The sequence below is a fragment of the Paralichthys olivaceus genome, chromosome 6 (genome assembly GCF_024713975.1).
Source record: "Paralichthys olivaceus isolate ysfri-2021 chromosome 6, ASM2471397v2, whole genome shotgun sequence".
NCBI lineage: Eukaryota > Metazoa > Chordata > Actinopteri > Pleuronectiformes > Paralichthyidae > Paralichthys > Paralichthys olivaceus.
Genome location: NC_091098.1, coordinates 26769630 through 26788318, shown reverse-complemented (window position 1 = coordinate 26788318; position 18689 = coordinate 26769630). Strand labels below are relative to the sequence as shown.

The 18689-nt window shown below is 45.2% G+C and overlaps 3 protein-coding genes and 2 long non-coding RNA genes across 12 annotated transcripts; 3 read left to right on the top strand and 2 right to left on the bottom strand.

Moving 5' to 3' along the window:
• Nucleotides 1-57: 57 nt before the first annotated feature.
• Nucleotides 58-696, top strand: LOC138410623 (uncharacterized). Its single transcript, XR_011243323.1, has 3 exons — nucleotides 58-137; nucleotides 212-254; nucleotides 290-696. It is a non-coding gene; the product is annotated as an uncharacterized lncRNA (long non-coding RNA).
• abt1 (activator of basal transcription 1) lies at nucleotides 313-4284 on the bottom strand. 5 transcript variants are annotated; one of them, XM_069527580.1, is made up of 7 exons: nucleotides 4143-4284; nucleotides 2882-2959; nucleotides 2732-2836; nucleotides 2485-2689; nucleotides 2223-2398; nucleotides 774-959; nucleotides 313-694 (listed from the first exon to the last, which is right to left on the bottom strand). In XM_069527580.1, the coding sequence occupies exons 2-7, from the start codon at nucleotides 2957-2959 to the stop codon at nucleotides 512-514; spliced, it is 933 nt and encodes a 310-aa protein (XP_069383681.1). In that variant the 5' UTR covers nucleotides 4143-4284; the 3' UTR covers nucleotides 313-511. The 5 variants fall into 5 exon arrangements, with proteins under 5 accessions (XP_069383681.1, XP_069383682.1, XP_069383677.1 ...); XM_069527581.1 differs by having other exon boundaries at nucleotides 2882-3023; nucleotides 4143-4247; XM_069527576.1 differs by having other exon boundaries at nucleotides 2732-2959.
• A 332-nt stretch (nucleotides 4285-4616) lies between these two features.
• Nucleotides 4617-7414, top strand: rad51c (RAD51 paralog C). Of its 4 annotated transcripts, none has more exons than XM_069527573.1 (6): nucleotides 4620-4796; nucleotides 4896-5224; nucleotides 5379-5571; nucleotides 5799-6027; nucleotides 6179-6395; nucleotides 6477-7414. In XM_069527573.1, exons 3-6 carry the CDS (start codon nucleotides 5454-5456, stop codon nucleotides 6906-6908), a joined length of 996 nt encoding a protein of 331 aa, XP_069383674.1. In that variant the 5' UTR covers nucleotides 4620-4796; nucleotides 4896-5224; nucleotides 5379-5453; the 3' UTR covers nucleotides 6909-7414. The 4 variants fall into 4 exon arrangements, with proteins under 4 accessions (XP_019966958.2, XP_069383674.1, XP_069383675.1 ...); XM_069527574.1 differs by having other exon boundaries at nucleotides 4633-4796; nucleotides 4900-5224; XM_020111399.2 differs by having other exon boundaries at nucleotides 4617-5224.
• Nucleotides 5836-8014, bottom strand: LOC138410622 (uncharacterized). Its single transcript, XR_011243322.1, has 4 exons — nucleotides 7874-8014; nucleotides 7641-7735; nucleotides 6124-7378; nucleotides 5836-5969 (listed from the first exon to the last, which is right to left on the bottom strand). It is a non-coding gene; the product is annotated as an uncharacterized lncRNA (long non-coding RNA).
• grm6a (glutamate receptor, metabotropic 6a) lies at nucleotides 7842-17486 on the top strand. The gene is made up of 16 exons (XM_069527560.1): nucleotides 7842-7981; nucleotides 9203-9829; nucleotides 10725-10941; nucleotides 11686-11821; nucleotides 11904-12058; nucleotides 12181-12321; nucleotides 12421-12621; nucleotides 12730-12869; nucleotides 12996-13118; nucleotides 13914-14178; nucleotides 14257-14492; nucleotides 14571-14732; nucleotides 14843-14992; nucleotides 15685-15825; nucleotides 15930-16025; nucleotides 17359-17486. The coding sequence occupies exons 2-15, from the start codon at nucleotides 9251-9253 to the stop codon at nucleotides 16008-16010; spliced, it is 2727 nt and encodes a 908-aa protein (XP_069383661.1). The 5' UTR covers nucleotides 7842-7981; nucleotides 9203-9250; the 3' UTR covers nucleotides 16011-16025; nucleotides 17359-17486.
• The last annotated feature ends 1203 nt before the right edge of the window (nucleotides 17487-18689 follow it).

Below are 18689 nucleotides of genomic sequence, written 5' to 3'. Positions count from 1 at the left end.
TAAATGTTTCTCTTCATAATGATTTAATATGAATATAAATAACACATCAGATCAGTTTATTAAAGTTAAAGAGTACAGACAGACAGGTGGTACAGGGAGAGACAGACAGACAGACAGACAGACAGACAGACAGACAGGTGGTACAGGGAGAGACAGACAGAGGGACAGACAGACAGACAGGTGGTACAGGGAGAGACAGACAGACAGACAGACAGGTGGTACAGGGAGAGACAGACAGACAGACAGACAGACAGGTGGTACAGGGAGAGACAGACAGAGGGACAGACAGACAGACAGACAGACAGACAGACAGTTTATTTAAATATTTATTGATAGAATAAAAACAGGTCATTGGGTCTAATGAGCTCGTAAGCGGCTGAATCAATCAACCAATCAGGTCAGCAGGCTGCTCCAATGGCGCCACCATCAGACTGACCTCTGATTGGCTGGTGAAGTTCATCACAGTTTGTTTACTGTCTCTATGGAAACCATCATGTCCAACAGCCATCTCTCACTGTGATTGGTTAGAGTTGAAAATCTTTGTCAACAGGGAGACATTTGATTGGCTCTTCTGCTGAATGAGGCGGGCCTTGTCAAGGTGCTTCTGGGAAATGGAGTCTTTCTTTTTCTTCTTCTTCATCTGGATCTCGTCCTCCGTCTGTCGCTGAGTGAAGTCCCACATCTTGTCGTCCACCTGATGACAACAAATAAAGTTTATTTATTATGAGTTTCCATTGATGACCGGACCAGTGACGATATGGTTCAGAGTTTACCTGTCCTCCGTCTCTTCGTCTCTTCTTCCTGTCTTTGTCCATGTGAGAACTTTTGTCCACATTGTTCAGGTAAAAGTTTGTTTCTCTCTTCGCCTGAGACACTTCAGTCCTGAGTCTCTGCTGCTGAACCGTCCTCTGATAGGCCAGCTGCTCGCTCAGGTGAGTCCACTGGAACCTGTGCAGGTACTACAGACAGGGAGAGAGACAGGTCAACAGACAGACAGGTAGAGAAGCAGGTCAACAGACAGACAGGTAGAGAGACAGGTCAACAGACAGACAGGGAGAGAAGCAGGTCAACAGACAGGTAGAGAGACAGGTCAACAGACAGACAGGTAGAGAAGCAGGTCAACAGTCAGGTAGAGAGACAGGTCAACAGACAGACAGGGAGAGAGACAGGTCAACAGACAGACAGGTAGAGAGACAGGTCAACAGACAGACAGGTAGAGAAGCAGGTCAACAGACAGGGAGAGAGACAGGTCAACAGACAGACAGGGAGAGAGACAGGTCAACAGACAGACAGGTAGAGAGACAGGTCAACAGACAGGTAGAGAGACAGGTCAACAGACAGGCAGGTAGAGAGACAGGTCAACAGACAGACAGGTAGAGAAGCAGGTCAACAGTCAGGTAGAGAGACAGGTCAACAGACAGACAGGTAGAGAAGCAGGTCAACAGACAGACAGGTAGAGAAGCAGGTCAACAGACAGACAGGTAGAGAAGCAGGTCAACAGTCAGGTAGAGAGACAGGTCAACAGACAGACAGGTAGAGAAGCAGGTCAACAGACAGGGAGAGAGACAGGTCAACAGACAGACAGGTAGAGAGACTTGGGTCTAACCCCTCAGATGTTGAATGCAATAACATGTAATGTAAAAATGTTTTGGGGTAAACTCTGAGTTATGTCACATGCTGCTAATGTGATGTCAGTGATGTCACATGATGTCAGAGTGATGTCAGAGTGATGTCAGAGTGATGTCACATGATAGCTGTTTCTCAATTCAGGGGCCTCATCCTTCGGGAGCTGTATAACTTCACAGCAGTGCGACGACCAATTCGAAGGCTCCTCCCACCACCGAGCCACTGAGGCTCCAGCGGGCGGATCCTTCCCGCCCCAACATATCCCATGATTCATTGCGCTTCAGTGACAAACTGTTTTCCAACAAAAAGCGAGAGGGAAATGTCAGAAGAATTTATTTTTAAATGTGAGAACTCAACCAAACAGCTAATGGTTCACGTTTCAAAATAACTAACATCCGTCGCTTTGTTGCTAGGCAACAGCTGTGAGGGTGGGACAAGCTGGTGACCCAATAGGAAGACCAGACCGTCTCATCTCGGTTCGGTCTACGCGGCTGTTGAAGGATGCACCTGATGTCAGCTGCGTAGACCTCGTCCTTCGAAGGATGCGGCGGCTGAATTGAGACACAGCCGTCACCAGATGATGTCAGAGACGTTACCTTGATGCACCAGAGGTCAGCAGAGAAGCGATGGCGTTTCCTGTTTCCCATCTGCGTGTTGTGGAGAGACGCCGCCACGCTCTTCGCCACTCGTTTATCCCTGAACTCCACCCACCCTTCAGTGAAGTCACACCTCCTCAAGCCAGACTTCTTCTTCCTCCTCCTTACGTGAGTATCTGACGGATCAATACGTCACTGTGGTTATGTGTGCACTTGTACTTGTGTGTGAACTTTTACTTGTGTGTGTGTACTTGTACTTTACCTTCAGGTTGCAGGAACACTCGTCCGATCTCTCCGTGCACTGACAACATGTTCCTCAGGTGTTTGGGGCGGAGCTTCGGAGGAATGTGACCCAGGTAAATGATTCCTGGAACAAACTTAGAGTCTTTGAATTTCATCTTCTTCTTCATCACAGCAGCATCTTTATCTTCATCAGGTCTGTCTGCAGCTGCTCCTTCCCCCTCCACCTCCTCATCCCCCTCCTCATCCCCCTCCTCATCCCCCTCCACCTCCTCATCCCCCTCCACCTCCTCATCCTCATCCACCTCCTCCTCCTCCTCTCTGTGAGCTGTAGTCTTCCTCTCCTCCTCTTCCTCCTCCTCTCTCTGAGCTGTCGTCATCTTCCCTTCTTCCTCTTCCTCCTCCTCTCTCTGAGCTGTAGTCATCTTCCCTTCTTCCTCTTCCTCCTCCTCTCTCTGAGCTGTCGTCTTTCTCTCCTCCTCCTCTTTTCTCTCCATCTGTAGAAACAGTCAAATTAACTGATGACAGATTGTTGTGCTCTGCTGGTTCCTCTGCAGGTGCCTGATTAACAAGAACATTTCAATTTATATCATAATTCAATTCAAATTCAAAAGACTTTATTGTCATTGCACAGTCGTACTTCGTACACTAGCACAATGAGATTGTGGCACAGTCCTCCTCGATGCCAAACATACAATTAACAAGACACAAGACACAAACCACTACACATTCCAGGGCTAAAGGCATTTAACGAAGTGGATGTACTATACAAAAAAGAATAATTGTAACGATAATGTACCGATACATGCAGATAATAAGCATATTTGGAGAAGTGCAAACTGTACAGAATAAATACTATATACCGATAACGTACCGATATATCTGGATAATATGGGTAAAATACAAAGTGTATTATTGCACCGATAATGTCCCGAAAGTGTTTATTGCACTTTCAAACAATCAGTATCACGACAAACTTGTCAACAGGTCAAGTCTCAGATCCAGGAGATTTATTTCCCTCCTGAATTATGAGCAGGTCAAATAAAGGAAATGATCAAAAACCTTTGGTCAAAGCAGAAACTCAGAAAGCGTCGGGAGGAACTGGGAAGCTTTTAAAATATGCGACGGGGAAGTTTCTCAGGAAATACAGTAGATGGTCTTTATTTATATAGATATTTTTTTATGGATCTTTTTAAAAAAGTAATTTATACTTTGTATAGATTAATCTAAGGTGCTGCCTCGTCTTGAACAGGAGTGTTCACAGTTAATATTGAGAAGCAACAGCAAACTCATGTAAAGACTCAATAATCACTGGTGGAGGAAGTAATTCAGTGAACATGTCACCTAAAAAATGTACCAAAGGAAAAGTTCCACTTTATCTTAAATAAATATAAGAACTAGCTTTTAATAGTACTTGAAGTAATAAAAGTACTCGTGTATCATATTCCCTAATGCAACAGTCCAATGAAAATCTACTTCAGTAAAGATACATGAAATACATACTTAAGTACAGTGAAGTAAATGTACTTCGTTACATCCCACTAAGAACTGATCACTACTAATAATCACTATCGATCCTCTCTATTGATCACGTCTTCACATCCGGCTCTTCTCCATCACATTAAAACTCGTCTTCCGTTTGTTTCTGCTTCAATAAAAGAATAAAAAATAAAATCTCACCTTCGCTTTTGTTGCCACACGTGAAAAACACCGAGCTGCGGCTCCGTCGCATGGGAATGACGTCACATAGCTTCAGAAGGAAAATCAGCTGATAGAGGATTTCCGGTTCTCTCTTCAGAATAAGACTTGAAGAACTGCGTTGAACGCCTGGAGGTTTTCATTTCCAGTCCAACTTCCAGCAAACCAATAAGAGTTGGTTATTTAAAGATGTATATAAATAGATGTATGTATGTGTGTATATAATTATGTATATGAAAATCTCCCTCGAGCCCACATGTTCCTCTCACTGGGTCCCTCTGACGTTGCTCTGGGAGTGAGAGGGTTCTTCTCAGTATTTAAATTTTAATGAACACAATAAAGTAGAATGAAATAAATTCATCAAACTCAAACTTTAAACTGCAGAGACTTGTGACGGGGGGTCTCAGGCGTGGTACAGCGAAATCCAACTCTTACTTTGAAATCTTCAACCGGAAGTGAGCGAGTATACGATTCATGGCGGCATGTTGTGAAGAAGGAGGAGAAGAAGAAGGAGAAGAAGAAGAAGGAGAAGGAGAAGGAAAAGGAGAAGGACAAGGAGAAAAAGAAGGAAAAGGAGAAGGACAAGGAGAAAAAGAAGGAGAAGGAGAAGAAGGAGAAGGAGGAGTAGAGCAGCAGGTAAACACTTTTCTATGTTTATTTGCTACAAAGCTGAATAAACATATGAAGAAGAGATAAATGCTGTAATGAGAAGTTTTAAATGGTGTGGATGTTGAGCCAGAGACAGAGGAGCAGAAGAGGAGCAGAAGAGGAGAAGAAGAGGAGCAGAACAGGAGCAGAAGAGGAGCAGGAGAGGAGAAGAAGAGGAGCAGAAGAGGAGCAGAAGAGGAGCAGAGGAGGAGCAGAAGAGGAGAAGAAGAGGAGCAGAAGAGGAGCAGAAGAGGAGCAGAGGAGGAGCAGAAGAGGAGAAGAAGAGGAGCAGAAGAGGAGAAGAAGAGGAGCAGAAGAGGAGAAGAAGAGGAGCAGAGGAGGAGCAGAAGAGGAGCAGAGGAGGAGCAGAAGAGGAGCAGAAGAGGAGCAGGAGAGGAGCAGACGGCAGAGGGAAGGTTCAGACTACACTTAATACTGTCAAACTTTACATAAGGAAGAAGCTGGAACACCAGACAGAGAAAAGCTACAGAAGCAGCTGAGTAATAGAAGAGTTCAACCTAAACAATCTGAGGAAGAGAAATATTCATTTGTTTTCATGTATTTCCACAGACCCAACGCTCTAGTGGGTGACGCTAATGCACCTTGAAGGTTAGATGTCAGCCGCCATTAAAGAAGAAGAAGAAGATGCTTCGCTCAGTGTCCAGTTTACGTTTAAGTCTTAATGTGAAGGTGAAACTAGTCTCCGCTGGTTTCCGGTTCACCTCTGACCTCCTGCACCTTCGCCCGCCACAACTCAGCCAAGGTAAACAACACTGTTTACTTCACACAGCTTCTTTAATGCAACACGAGTTACTCACTATTAGTTTGATGTATATTTACACACTGTCAGCTATAAACTATAATAATACTAATGACAGCTTGATGTAGAAAGTCTGTCACTTTATAAAGTTTAACGTTCACATCATGAAACATTATAATTTGATATGAAACAGTATAAACATCTTAGTTACTGATTTCTTTATGTTGCAGAGGCTGGTCTGTCCCAGCAGGAGGCGCTGGAGGTGCTGCAGGCTGTGAGGAGTGGAGGCGGGGGGTGCTCGATCTCTCTCACTGCTCTGGAGCTCCTGCAGAAGGAGGCGGAGATGAGGAGCATCGTGACCTTCTCCTCTCGACTGGACGCTGCGCTCAGCGGCGGAATTCCTGTCGGCAAAACAACAGAAATCTGTGGAACGCCGGGAGTCGGAAAAACACAACTGTGGTCCGGCACACACACACACACACACACACACACACACACTCACTCACACTCACACACACACTCACACATGCACACATTCACTTTAACTTTGTTGACCTGCCAGTGTCGGTGTTGCTGATGTCACTGATCACGTGACCTTTGTGTTGATCAGTATGCAGCTGGCGGTGGACGTCCAGGTGCCTCAGTGTTTCGGGGGGGTCGGAGGTCAGGTGGTCTACATCGACACAGAGGGCAGCTTCCTGCTGCAGAGAGTAACCGACCTGGCCTCCGCTGCCGTCAGACACTGCTCCTTATTGGTCGAAGATGACGAGCAGCGTGTCGCCATGACAACTTTCGCCGTGGAGGATATCCTGTCCAACATCTTCCTGGTAATAACAACAGGTCGACATGGTAACAGAACTCACTCAGGTTTTAATAAGACTGATTCTGATTGGCCGCTTGTCTCTCAGGTGCATTGTCATGACTACGTGGAGCTGCTGGCGGAGCTTCACCTGCTGCCCGACTTCCTGTCAGATCATCCGAGGGTCCGCCTCCTGGTAATTGACAGTGTGGCGTTTCCCTTTAGACGATTTGACGACCTGTCACAGAGGACACGCCTTCTTTACGGCCTCGCCCAGCAGCTTACTGCCATGGCAACCAGAAACACTGTTGCCGTTGTGATCACCAATCAGATGACCACACGGCTGCGGGGCAGCCAATCACAGCTGGTCCCTGCCCTTGGGGATAGCTGGGGCCACGCCTCCAACATCAGACTCCTCCTAGAGTGGTCAGGGTCACAACGCCTGGCAACCGTTGTTAAATCTCCGAGTCACGCGGACGCCACCGTCCAATACCAGATCACCACTGACGGCTTCAGAGACAGTGACCAATCGGCCGGCTGAGGATGAAGGAGACATGTTCACGTGTTTCACTGTAAATAAAATCTGTAAATATGTTCAAACTGATTCAAATGTAAAGTCGATCATATAAGTTTGTCTAAATGAAAACGTCTTAATGTTTAAAGTCACGTGTGCCTGACGCAGGTCGACGTTTGTGACTGAACATTAAAACATCAGTTGAACTGTGAGATGAAGACTCAGGTTCTCGCTCAGCAACAGGATCCAGTCGTGTTCTTCATTAACGTTCTGTGATAAATGTGGAACCTTGTTCTCACCGAGCGAGTGACACTGGACATGACAGTGAGGGAGAGTTCACCCACATCCACAGACAACTGACCTGGTTCACATCACAGACACAACGAGCGACAACGTCACTGAGGAGAGCTGATTGTTCCTGTAGCTCGAGTGAAGCAGCCGAACGTCAGACAGAAACACATCTGGATCATCAGGAGCTGGACTTCATTTGTTTCAACCTCAAAATAAAGAAGACGTGTTTCTGTGACGGTTAATCACAAGTGATTATTGTGTCTCTGACTGAGAAGATGACGACATGTCTGATTGCTCCCCCAACCAGGTTAGCTTCATGTTGCCATAGCAACTGACTCTCACTTTCACTAAACCTGTAACGGACCCAGCTGCTGCAGTGCCACAAACTAACTCCATCTCCCATCATGCATTCCTGCACGCCAGAGTTTCATATCGATTTATTGAGTCAGTATTAAACACAATACTCACAGACAGATGTTCCCATGGCAACAGATGCTGTTATCAACACCTGAGCAGGTGAACACAGACAGGAAGTGACCAGCAGAGGTCACTGTGGCGTTTTCCTGTGAGGACCCACACACACAAACACACACACACACACACACACACACAGCAGAATTAATTAGAGTGAGAGAGGTGTTCAGCCCTTCACTGATTGGAGGGGGGGGGGGGCAGTAGACGGAGCTTCATCACGGACTCACCGGGACTGAGCGGAGTTTCACCGGCGGCTTTCTGCGGAGCGACGCCCGGAGCCGAGCATCGCTGAGCGGATCCAGGACTGAGGTCAGACCGGGAGGAGACGGGCTCCGGTGAGTTACTATGGAAACCAGAGGAGACCGTGATTAAAGATAATGTGAACGAACCTGAGTCATTAAACGGATTAAATATTAAGCTCATTAAACTTATTGAATATTGATAAAACATGTGATTGTCGATGATCAGGACGAATCAGATCAATCACGTTTATTTCACACGTTCCTCTTTCAGTCACTTCATCGATAGAGAAGATCAGCAGCTGTTTGTGGCTTCATCACTAAAACATCTGGTTTTCTGTCGCAGAGGTTTGATAAACCAAATATAGATCCATAATCCATCAATTCATCTGATTGATCCAAAGATCAATAACTTTTAAAACCGTTTGTGAGACTTTCATGTGTTTGTAATATTAATTTAATATGTTCCTGTTGTGAAACCAACGTTTCCTGTTAGGTTTAGTCAGAAGTGACTCTTTATGTCTTTATATAATATAATATAATATAATATAGTAAAATATAATGTGAGACACGTGAAAACACTGAAACACTTTTGAAATTTCAACCGACAGAAATATTTCCATTAGTTTTTTTATGTTTGTTGTGTAAATAGTTTAAAAATGTTTCGTTTAATATTTTCATCAGTTTTTGTTCTGTTCTTTTATTGATTGAAATTCAACAAACTAATTGACGTATTTAACTAAATGAATTAAAGTAATTACTTTTATTTAACATCATGAAATAAAAATCATTCATAGCATGTTGTTAAAGATTTGAATGTGCCGATCACATGTTCAAAGTGTTTGTCCTCTTCAAAGATTAAACACAGTAACAATAACAATAATAATAATAACAATAATAACAATAATAATAACAATAATAATAATAATAACAATAATAATAATAATAATAGTAAATGGATTAGTTGAGGGAGGGCTGGGGGGTATTTGTAATAACTAGAAAATGTTTATGTTTGTATATCAGATGTTTATGAAATGTTTAAACAACCGAAAACAAATAAAAATCGATTGATTGAGTGATTGATTGATTGATTGATTGACTGATTGATTGACTGATTGACTGATTGATTGATTGATTGATTGACTGATTGACTGATTGACTGATTGATTGATTGACTGATTGATTGACTGATTGACTGATTGATTGATTGATTGATTGACTGATTGACTGATTGACTGATTGACTGATTGACTGATTGATTGATTGATTGATTGACTGATTGATTGATTGATTGATTGATTGATTGATCGTCCACAGGAGTTCACTGCAGGATGAAAACTCTCAGCTGAACTTCATCATCACATTATGACATCATTAGGCCCTGCCCACTGCCCCCTCCCCCTCCGACATCATCACCATGTCTCACTCTGGATTGGACAAACAACTCATCAGCTGTCCCTGTGGCCCCGCCTCCTGCTGTCTCTCTGGCTCTGGATTGGTGGACTGATGACCCAGGTGAGCGCCTCCCACCAGCACTTCCACCCCCACTCCATCAAGATACCTGGTGACATCACTCTGGGGGGGCTGTTCCCCGTCCACGCCCGTGGGCCCCATGGGCTTCCCTGTGGCGAGCTGAAGAAGGAGAAGGGAATCCACCGCATGGAGGCCATGTTGTACGCCCTGGACCAAATCAACAGCGACCCCTATCTGCTGCCCAACATCACGCTGGGGGCCCGGATCCTGGACACCTGCTCCAGAGACACCTACGCTCTGGAACAGTCGCTCACCTTCGTCCAGGCGCTGATCCAGAAAGACACGTCCGACATCCGCTGCGCTAACGGGGAGCCGCCAATTATCCGCAAACCGGAGAGAGTGGTGGGAGTGATCGGAGCCTCGGCCAGCTCGGTGTCAATCATGGTCGCCAACATCCTGCGTCTGTTTGAGGTAATAACACACCTGTGAATGTGCACACGACAGGAACTGGTCATCAGTTACAGGTGACCTGATCACTACAGCTGTGTGTCATCTGTAGAAACTGTGACCTACATGTTACATGTTACATGTTACATGTATTCTACCATGTATGTGGATCTTCCTGGTGATGTAATGGAAAAGTTTGGGGCCTGATCCAGAACCTTGTGGAACTCCATCATTAACTTTACTGTTGGAAGAAGAAAGAGAATCTGATGAGTCCGATTTAAAAAACAGCTTCACGTCGTTTCTTTATCGACATCATGTTTCAGTCACAGAATCTCGATGACGATGATGATGATGTCACTAAGATCCATCTCCGTCTGGTCAGAAACACGTTTCATGTGACTCCAAAGTAAAAACTTCAGATTTTAAAAGTTTAGTTTGATGAAACATTAAAATCCTGATGAATAAAAACTGTTAATAAAGATCATCAACTGATCTATGACATCATCACAAGATGGAAGTTAAGATGTAGATGATGATAAAGATAAAAGGATAAAAGGTTAAAGGTTAAAGTGGAGTCCGTCATTAATCTGCACACACACACACACACACACACACACACACACTAATGTGATTGTTATTTATTGTATTGAAGCTGTGACACACATTCAGGCTGTTACACAACACTAATCCTCTGTGTGTATTTGTGTGTGTGTGTGTGTGTGTGTGTGTGTGTGTGTGTGTGTGTGTGTGTGTGTGTGTGTGTGTGTGTGTGTGTGTGAGACCTTGTGTTGTTGATCAGATTGACACCACAAACAAACTGAAGCTTCAGGTCCTCAGGTGTTTCCAGCCTGAATGAAGTTGATCAATCACCAGATCATGAGTGAATATTTTCTGATCGTTGATTATTGATCGGTCTCAGATTCCTCAGGTGAGTTACGCCTCCACTGCTCCGGAGCTCAGTGACAACAATCGTTATGACTTCTTCTCTCGGGTGGTTCCTCCGGACTCGTACCAGGCTCAGGCCATGCTGGACATCGTCCGAGCTCTGGGTTGGAACTACGTGTCCACGTTAGCCTCGGAGGGAAACTACGGAGAGAGCGGCGTCGACGCCTTCATGCAGATCTCCAGAGAGGCCGGTAAAGTTCCAGTCTCTCTCTCTGTCAGGTGGAGTCTGACCTGTCTCTCTCTCTCATGTGAACTCTTACCTGTCTCTCTCTCTGTCAGGTGGAGTCTGACCTGTCTCTCTCTCTCATGTGAACTCTTACCTGTCTCTCTCTCTCATGTAAACTCTTACCTGTCTCTCTCTCTCATGTGAACTCTTACCTGTCTCTCTCTCTCATGTGAACTCTTACCTGTCTCTCTCTCTCTCTCATGTAAACTCTTACCTGTCTCTCTCTCTCATGTGAACTCTTACCTGTCTCTCTCTCTCATGTAAACTCTTACCTGTCTCTCTCTCTCATGTAAACTCTTACCTGTCTCTCTCTCTCATGTGAACTCTGACCTGTCTCTCTCTCTCATGTGAACTCTTACCTGTCTCTCTCTCTCTCTCATGTAAACTCTTACCTGTCTCTCTCTCTCATGTGAGCTCTTACCTGTCTCTCTCTCTCATGTGAACTCTTACCTGTCTCTCTCTCTCTCTCATGTAAACTCTTACCTGTCTCTCTCTCTCATGTAAACTCTTACCTGTCTCTCTCTCTCATGTGAACTCTTACCTGTCTCTCTCTCTCATGTGAACTCTTACCTGTCTCTCTCTCTCTGTCAGGTGAACTCTTACCTGTCTCTCTCTCTCATGTGAACTCTTACCTGTCTCTCTCTCTCATGTGAACTCTTACCTGTCTCTCTCTCTCATGTGAACTCTTACCTGTCTCTCTCTCTGTCAGGTGGAGTCTGTATCGCTCAGTCAGTGAAGATTCCTCGTGAACCGACCGATGGAGAGTTCGATAAGATCATCAGACGTCTGATGGAGACGAGTAACGCCAGAGGCGTCATCATCTTCGCAAACGAGGACGACATCAAGTAAAATCACATGACCAACAAACTAACCTGCAATCACATCGCCATGGTTATCGCATTGACTCCTCCTCTTTTTTTCTGATAGGTGTGTCCTAGAGGCAGCCAAGCGTGCTAACCTGACGGGTCACTTCCTGTTTGTGGGTTCAGACAGCTGGGGAGCGAAAAGTTCACCAATCACAGAGCTGGAAGACGTCGCTGAGGGCGCGGTCACCATCCTGCAGAAACGAGTGTCGATTGAAGGTTTAAATATTAACGCCAAAACATCATTGTGTATTTTGTGTATTATTGTGTATGATAGTGTATGATAGTGTTTGTATTGTTGTGTGTATCATTGTGTATTGTCGGGTGTGTGGGTTGTTCAGGCTTCGATCAGTACTTCACGTCTCGTTCTCTGGAGAACAATCGCAGGAACATCTGGTTCGCTGAGTTCTGGGAAGACGACTTCAGGTGTAAACTGACGCGACCTGGAATCAAACTGGATCCTGAGAAGAAAAAATGTACAGGTACGACCTCACCTGAGGGGGCGGGGTCTGGAGACAGACAGAAACGATCACAGGCGTGTGTTGGTGTGATGTCATGTGATGTCATGCTTGTCCCCGCAGGTGACGAGCGGATTGGTCGGGACTCGTCCTACGAGCAGGAAGGGAAGGTTCAGTTTGTGATTGACGCAGTGTATGCCGTTGCTCACGCTCTGCACAGCATGCTCCAGAACCTGTGTCCGGGCAGTGGCGGCGTCTGCAGCACCATGGACCCTGTGGAGGGACGCTCGCTGCTCAACTACATCAGAGCCGTCAACTTCAACGGTGACAAACATGCAAACATCCATCAGAGCAACGTCCGAGATGTAGAGCAGCGTAAAAGGTTTTACAGTTCCTCGCCTGTCTCTCTCTACCTGTCTGTCTCTCAAACAGGAAGTGCAGGTACCAGTGTTCTGTTCAATGAGAATGGAGACGCTCCTGGACGTTATGACATCTTCCAGTTTCAGCTGACCAATCACAGCCACCCTGGATACCGTGTCATCGGCCAGTGGACCAATAACCTGAGACTTAATGTAGGAAAGGGACAAATCTAGACACTGTCTGCCTGTCCACTTGTCTGTCTCTTTGACTTGTCTGTTTTTCACCTGTCTGCCTGTCTGTCTCTCCCTCTCTCTGACCTGTCTGTCCCTCGGGGTCAGTTGGAGGACATGCAGTGGTCTGGTGGAGATAAATTAGTTCCTGACTCCATCTGTAGTTTTCCTTGTAAACCAGGAGAGAGGAAGAAGATGGTGAAGGGAGTTCCCTGCTGCTGGCACTGTGAGGTGAGACATGTCCCTGTCTCTCTGTCTGTCTGTACCTGTCTGTCTGTCATGTTTGGGGTTAGCAGTACCCAAGAAGCAGAACGAACAGCAGAACAGACTCTGTTCAAGAAACAAACTCAACACAATGAACTGTCTCTCTCTCTCTCTCTCTCTGACCTGTCTCTCTCTCTCTCTCTCTCTCTCTTTCTCTGTCTCTCTCTCACTTGTCTCTCTGACCTGTCTCTCTCTCTCTGACCTGTCTCTCTCTCTCTCTCTCTCTCTTTCTCTGTCTCTCTCTCACTTGTCTCTCTGACCTGTCTCTCTCTCTCTGACCTGTCTCTCTCTCTCTCTCTCTCTTTCTCTGTCTCTCTCTCACTTGTCTCTCTGACCTGTCTCTCTCTCTCTGACCTGTCTCTCTCTCTCTCTCTCTCTCTCTCTGTCTCTCTCTCACTTGTCTCTCTGACCTGTCTCTCTCTCTCTCTGACCTGTCTCTCTCTCTCTCTCTCTCTCTCTCTGTCTCTCTCTCTCTGACCTGTCTCTCTCTCTCTCTCTCTCTCTTTCTCTGTCTCTCTCTCACTTGTCTCTCTGACCTGTCTCTCTCTCTCTGACCTGTCTCTCTCTCTCTCTCTCTCTTTCTCTGTCTCTCTCTCACTTGTCTCTCTGACCTGTCTCTCTCTCTCTGACCTGTCTCTCTCTCTCTCTCTCTCTCTCTGTCTCTCTCTCACTTGTCTCTCTGACCTGTCTCTCTCTCTCTCTGACCTGTCTCTCTCTCTCTCTCTCTCTCTCTCTGTCTCTCTCTCTCTGACCTGTCTGCAGCTCTGTGATGGGTATCAGTTCCAGCTGGATGAGTTTACCTGTGAGATGTGTCCATCAGACATGCGTCCCGCCCCGAACAGAACCATGTGTCATCCGACTCCGATCATCAAACTGGAGTGGAACTCCCCCTGGGCTCTAGTTCCCGCCTCCCTCGCCATGCTGGGTATCTTAGCAACCAGCGCCGTGGTCATCACCTTCATCCGCTTCAACGACACACCCATCGTCAGGGCGTCAGGGCGAGAGCTCAGCTATGTTCTACTGACAGGTAAATACTCAGCAGTGATGTCATCAGCAGTGATGTCATCAGCAGTGAGGATGACATCATCTCTCTCTGTGTTTGCAGGTATCTTCCTGATCTACCTGATCACTTTCCTGATGATTGCGGAGCCAGGTGCGGTGGTTTGTGCGTTCCGGCGCCTCCTGCTGGGCCTCGGCATGGCCATCACCTACTCCGCCATGTTGACCAAAACCAACCGCATCTACCGCATCTTCGAGCAGGGCAAGAGGTCAGTGACCCCGCCCAAATTCATCAGCCCCACCTCCCAGCTCGCCATCACCTTCATCCTCGTCTGCATCCAGGTGAGTGCTCAGGTGTCACATGACCTCCCGTCACATGACACACGTTCATCTATGTGTGTGTGTGTGTGTGTGTGTCAGATCCTAGGAGTGTTTGTGTGGTTCGCCGTCATCCCCCCTCACACCATCATCGACTATGAGGAGCTCCGCCCCCCAAACCCTGACTATGCCAGAGGCATCCTGAAGTGTGACATGTCTGACCTGTCAATCATCTGCTGCCTCAGCTACAGTATTGTGCTCATGGTAACGTATTGATCCGTTATTGATCCGTTATTGACGACTCTTCAACAAACAACGTGTAGAAGGCTGAACTGGCCCTGTTGCTAAGTTACCCGGATCATTCTTGTTGCTAGGTAACGTGTACAGTGTATGCAGTGAAGAGTCGTGGTGTCCCGGAGACATTTAATGAAGCAAAGCCGATCGGATTCACGATGTACACCACCTGCATCGTCTGGCTCGCCTTCGTACCGATCTTCTTTGGTACCGCCAAGTCCACTGAGAAGGTGAGACCGTGGTAACTGGTTGTTTGGGTCCATGTGGTTTTGATCCACTTGGTTTTAGTTCGTTCGGTTTTGGTTCAGTGTGGATTTGGTGCAGCCTGGTTTTGGTTCAGTGTGAGTTCAGGGAGGGACGACAGATAAACGACGGCAGGATTAGACACTGAGTGCAGATTAAACAGATTATAATCCAGCACAGGATGAAATTAGAGAATAATAACTTTATTAAAACCAACGTTTAAAGAGCCGCCGATAACAAAAAGAGCCAAAAATAACGCAAAGGGAAACAGACGGAAACACGTCTGTTATTCACAAAGACTTTTAGAGCAAAGTGATCTGGACTCGTTGGGATTTACATGGTTTTATGTGGATTTCTGTGGTCCACATCAAACAGATCACAGTCGACCAATAAGCTCTGAAGTTAAATCATATTTTCTCAGACAACGTTAATTCTGCATTAACGACCTCAGGTCATAAACACGTCCATTAAAATGTTTTATGTTTATAAATGAATAATAAACATCAGGACGTCACAGGAGCGTCTCACACTGAATCAAGGTCTGCGTCATTCATCCTGAACCTGTGAACGATGACGTCACCATGTTCTACACTTACTGAAGAGGTTCTAGTCGTTCTTTAGTTATTCTGGACGTTCCTCGGGATGATCTCTGTCATGGTGTCCATCTCCGTCTCTCCAGATGTTCATCCAGACGGCGACTCTGACCGTGTCCATGTCTCTCAGTGCGTCCGTGTCTCTCGGGATGCTCTACATGCCGAAGGTCTACGTCATCGTTTTCCATCCTGAGCAGAACGTCCAGAAGAGGAAGAGGAGCATCAAGGTTCCACACCCTGTCGCCCGTTGTGTTATTGTGTTGTATTTAAATCTTGTTGTGTTGTTGTTGTGTTCTCTGACAGTTGTGTTGTTGTTGTTGTTGTGTTGCAGTCAGTCGCACAAGTTGCCAGATTGTCTCAAAATGACAAACAAAACGGAGAAACAAAGATTGAACCTGACAGATCGCAGTGATACGACAAACTACAGGTACAGACACACACCTGTACACACATGTACACACATCTATACACACCTGTACACACATCTATACACACCTGTACACACATCTATACACACCTGTACACACCTGTACACACATGTACACACATCTATACACACTTGTATCAGGTTGTGATACAACAGGTCGTTCCTATCACTCTGATGTTTGTTCATGTTTCTGATCGGTTTGGTTTAAGTTCGATATTTGATGATATAGAATCAGATGAGACGTCATGATTGACAGCTGAGACTGACTCATGATTGACAGCTGAGACTGACTCATGATTGACAGCTGAGACTGACTCATGATTGACAGCTGAGACTGACTCATGATTGACAGCTGAGACTGACTCATGATTGACAGCTGACTCCAAAGATGGCAGCGTTGGTGTCAGAGATATTTGGGCTTCATTCTTTAAACGTGTCGTCCATCTTTCTTTCTTGTCCTCTTGAAGCCAATGGGCGGAGCTCACACGTGTTTGTTGGAAAGGATGAGATGAGTCCTGACTCCTGGAAGCTGCTGCAGATATTTCTGGAAACTCTGATGAATATTTCAGCTTCATGTTAAAGATTCATGTTGATGTTCACGGCTCAGTTGCTCAGAGTGCTCAGGAGCAAGGCACTAACCCTGCAGGGTGACGCTTCACTGTGAGAAGAGCTCACGTTTTAAAATCTCTTCGTCTGGTCGATGCCAAAGAATCAGACAGGAAGTGGAACTGAACTGTGGAGGTTTTTCTTTGTCTTCTTCATGCGGTTCAGGAGCAAGCGTGCAGCGTTTATCAATCAGAAGGTCGGTGGTTCGATCCCCTGAGCCTCCATATGTTGATCTGATTGGATGATGCGTATTGACCTGTCGTCAGGTCACTGTGTGACGTGGCCGTTAAAACAGACTGAGACTAGAGAGGCAAAGGTCCATCAACCATCATCCACAACAGTCCGGTGTGTCACGTTGTGTCCTCCTGTTCTAAGGAGTTTGACTTGAGTCCTTGAAGAAGTTACAGGTGTTGAGAAGGTTCCCGATGGATCCCGAGGGAAATTCAGGGTGTTTTTGAGAAGGTTCTTAATGTGCTTGAGAAGGTTCCAGATGTTCTTGAGGAGGTTCCAGATGTTCTTGAGAAGGTTCCAGATGTTCTTGAGGGGGTTCCAGATGTTCTTGAGGAGGTTCCAGATGTTCTTGAGGGGGTTCCAGGTGTTCTTGAGGAGGTTCCAGATGTTCCTGGTGGTCAGCTGCTCTCACATCTCATCAGTTTGATCAGTTCAGCTGCTGATCAGTGATCAAACATCTGGAAACACACCTGATGTTTTTCTTCTCTCCTCTCAGGTAGCTCCTGACCAATCCCTGTGAAGAGCCTGATGACATCATCATAATGAAGATTGTTGTGTTTCTGACGACGCAGAGAAAAGTTTTCAAAATATTTAAATAAATAAATGAATATAATGAAACTTTAATGCTTTTATTTCTTTAACTAACTTTAAAGATTTGAGAAATTAATAAATCTGAGTGATGATCTGAGGAATCGAATCGAATACGTTGTTTTGCCTGACGTGTTGTTTTTGAAGATTTCGTCATCTCGTCTCTGAAGATGGAGAAGTTGAGATTTTGTGTGTTGTACAACATGAGACAAATACATGTTCTGTGGTTTCAATGTGATTTTCACAAACTGAGCACATTCCTGTTTTATCAGCAGAGCTCATGGAGGAGGTGTGTGGACAACACTACCTCCTGGTGGCTGAAATTTAAAACTGCTTTTCATGCTGTTTCTACTTTTCAATTATGTCACAATATCAACAATAAAAACTAAATATGTGAGTTATAGAAATGACAAATATGAATAAATGACATGGTGATATCACCTGAACACTTTGATCTTGTGCCTTCATTAAGCTCAGTTCCATTTAGTCACAACTTTGTCTAACTTAAGATTTTACTATAACATTGTTATTTGATAAAAACTGAACTTCTCACATCTGTTCTCTGCGACAGTATCACGTCTTTTTTTGAATGTTTTATTTTCAGATTTTCAGCAGTTATGTAGAACACAATGATAATAACAACAACAAATTCTGAGAAAATCAAGTGAACACTGAAAACACTTCCTGGTCACGTTTGAAGATATTTAATGAATTCAGTTTGGTAACTAGTTGAACATGGAACAGTTGAGAGATCTGATCTGTTGGAAACTGATCAAAGTGTCACAGAGGAGCTGGTGAAAGGTCTCACCTGAGACAGCTGCTGAAGTTCAGGTCTCCTCCTCCATCCTGAAGATCTTCTTCGGCTCTGCCGTGGAGATCATCCTGACCTGGTCCTGACAGGCATGACCACGAGGGTGGGGTCAGAGGTCAGAGCCCAAAGCATGACGGACACTTCAACCCGACGACGGACGGTTTAGACAGAAACACATTTACAATAAATCTGTTTAAAAATTAGAAAGCAGAGTTTAAACTTTTTTTTTCAAGCAAATAAAAATTAAATTAAAAAAGATCAGACTATGAGAGGTGAAGAGATTAAAAGAGGTAAAAGACATAAAAACGAGAAATCTGTATAAAAATGTTCAGACTATATATGACCAGGGTTGAATAAAGTCTATGTTATAGATTGTACACAGCCCTGGTTATATAATCTATATTATAATCTATATAATAATCTATGTT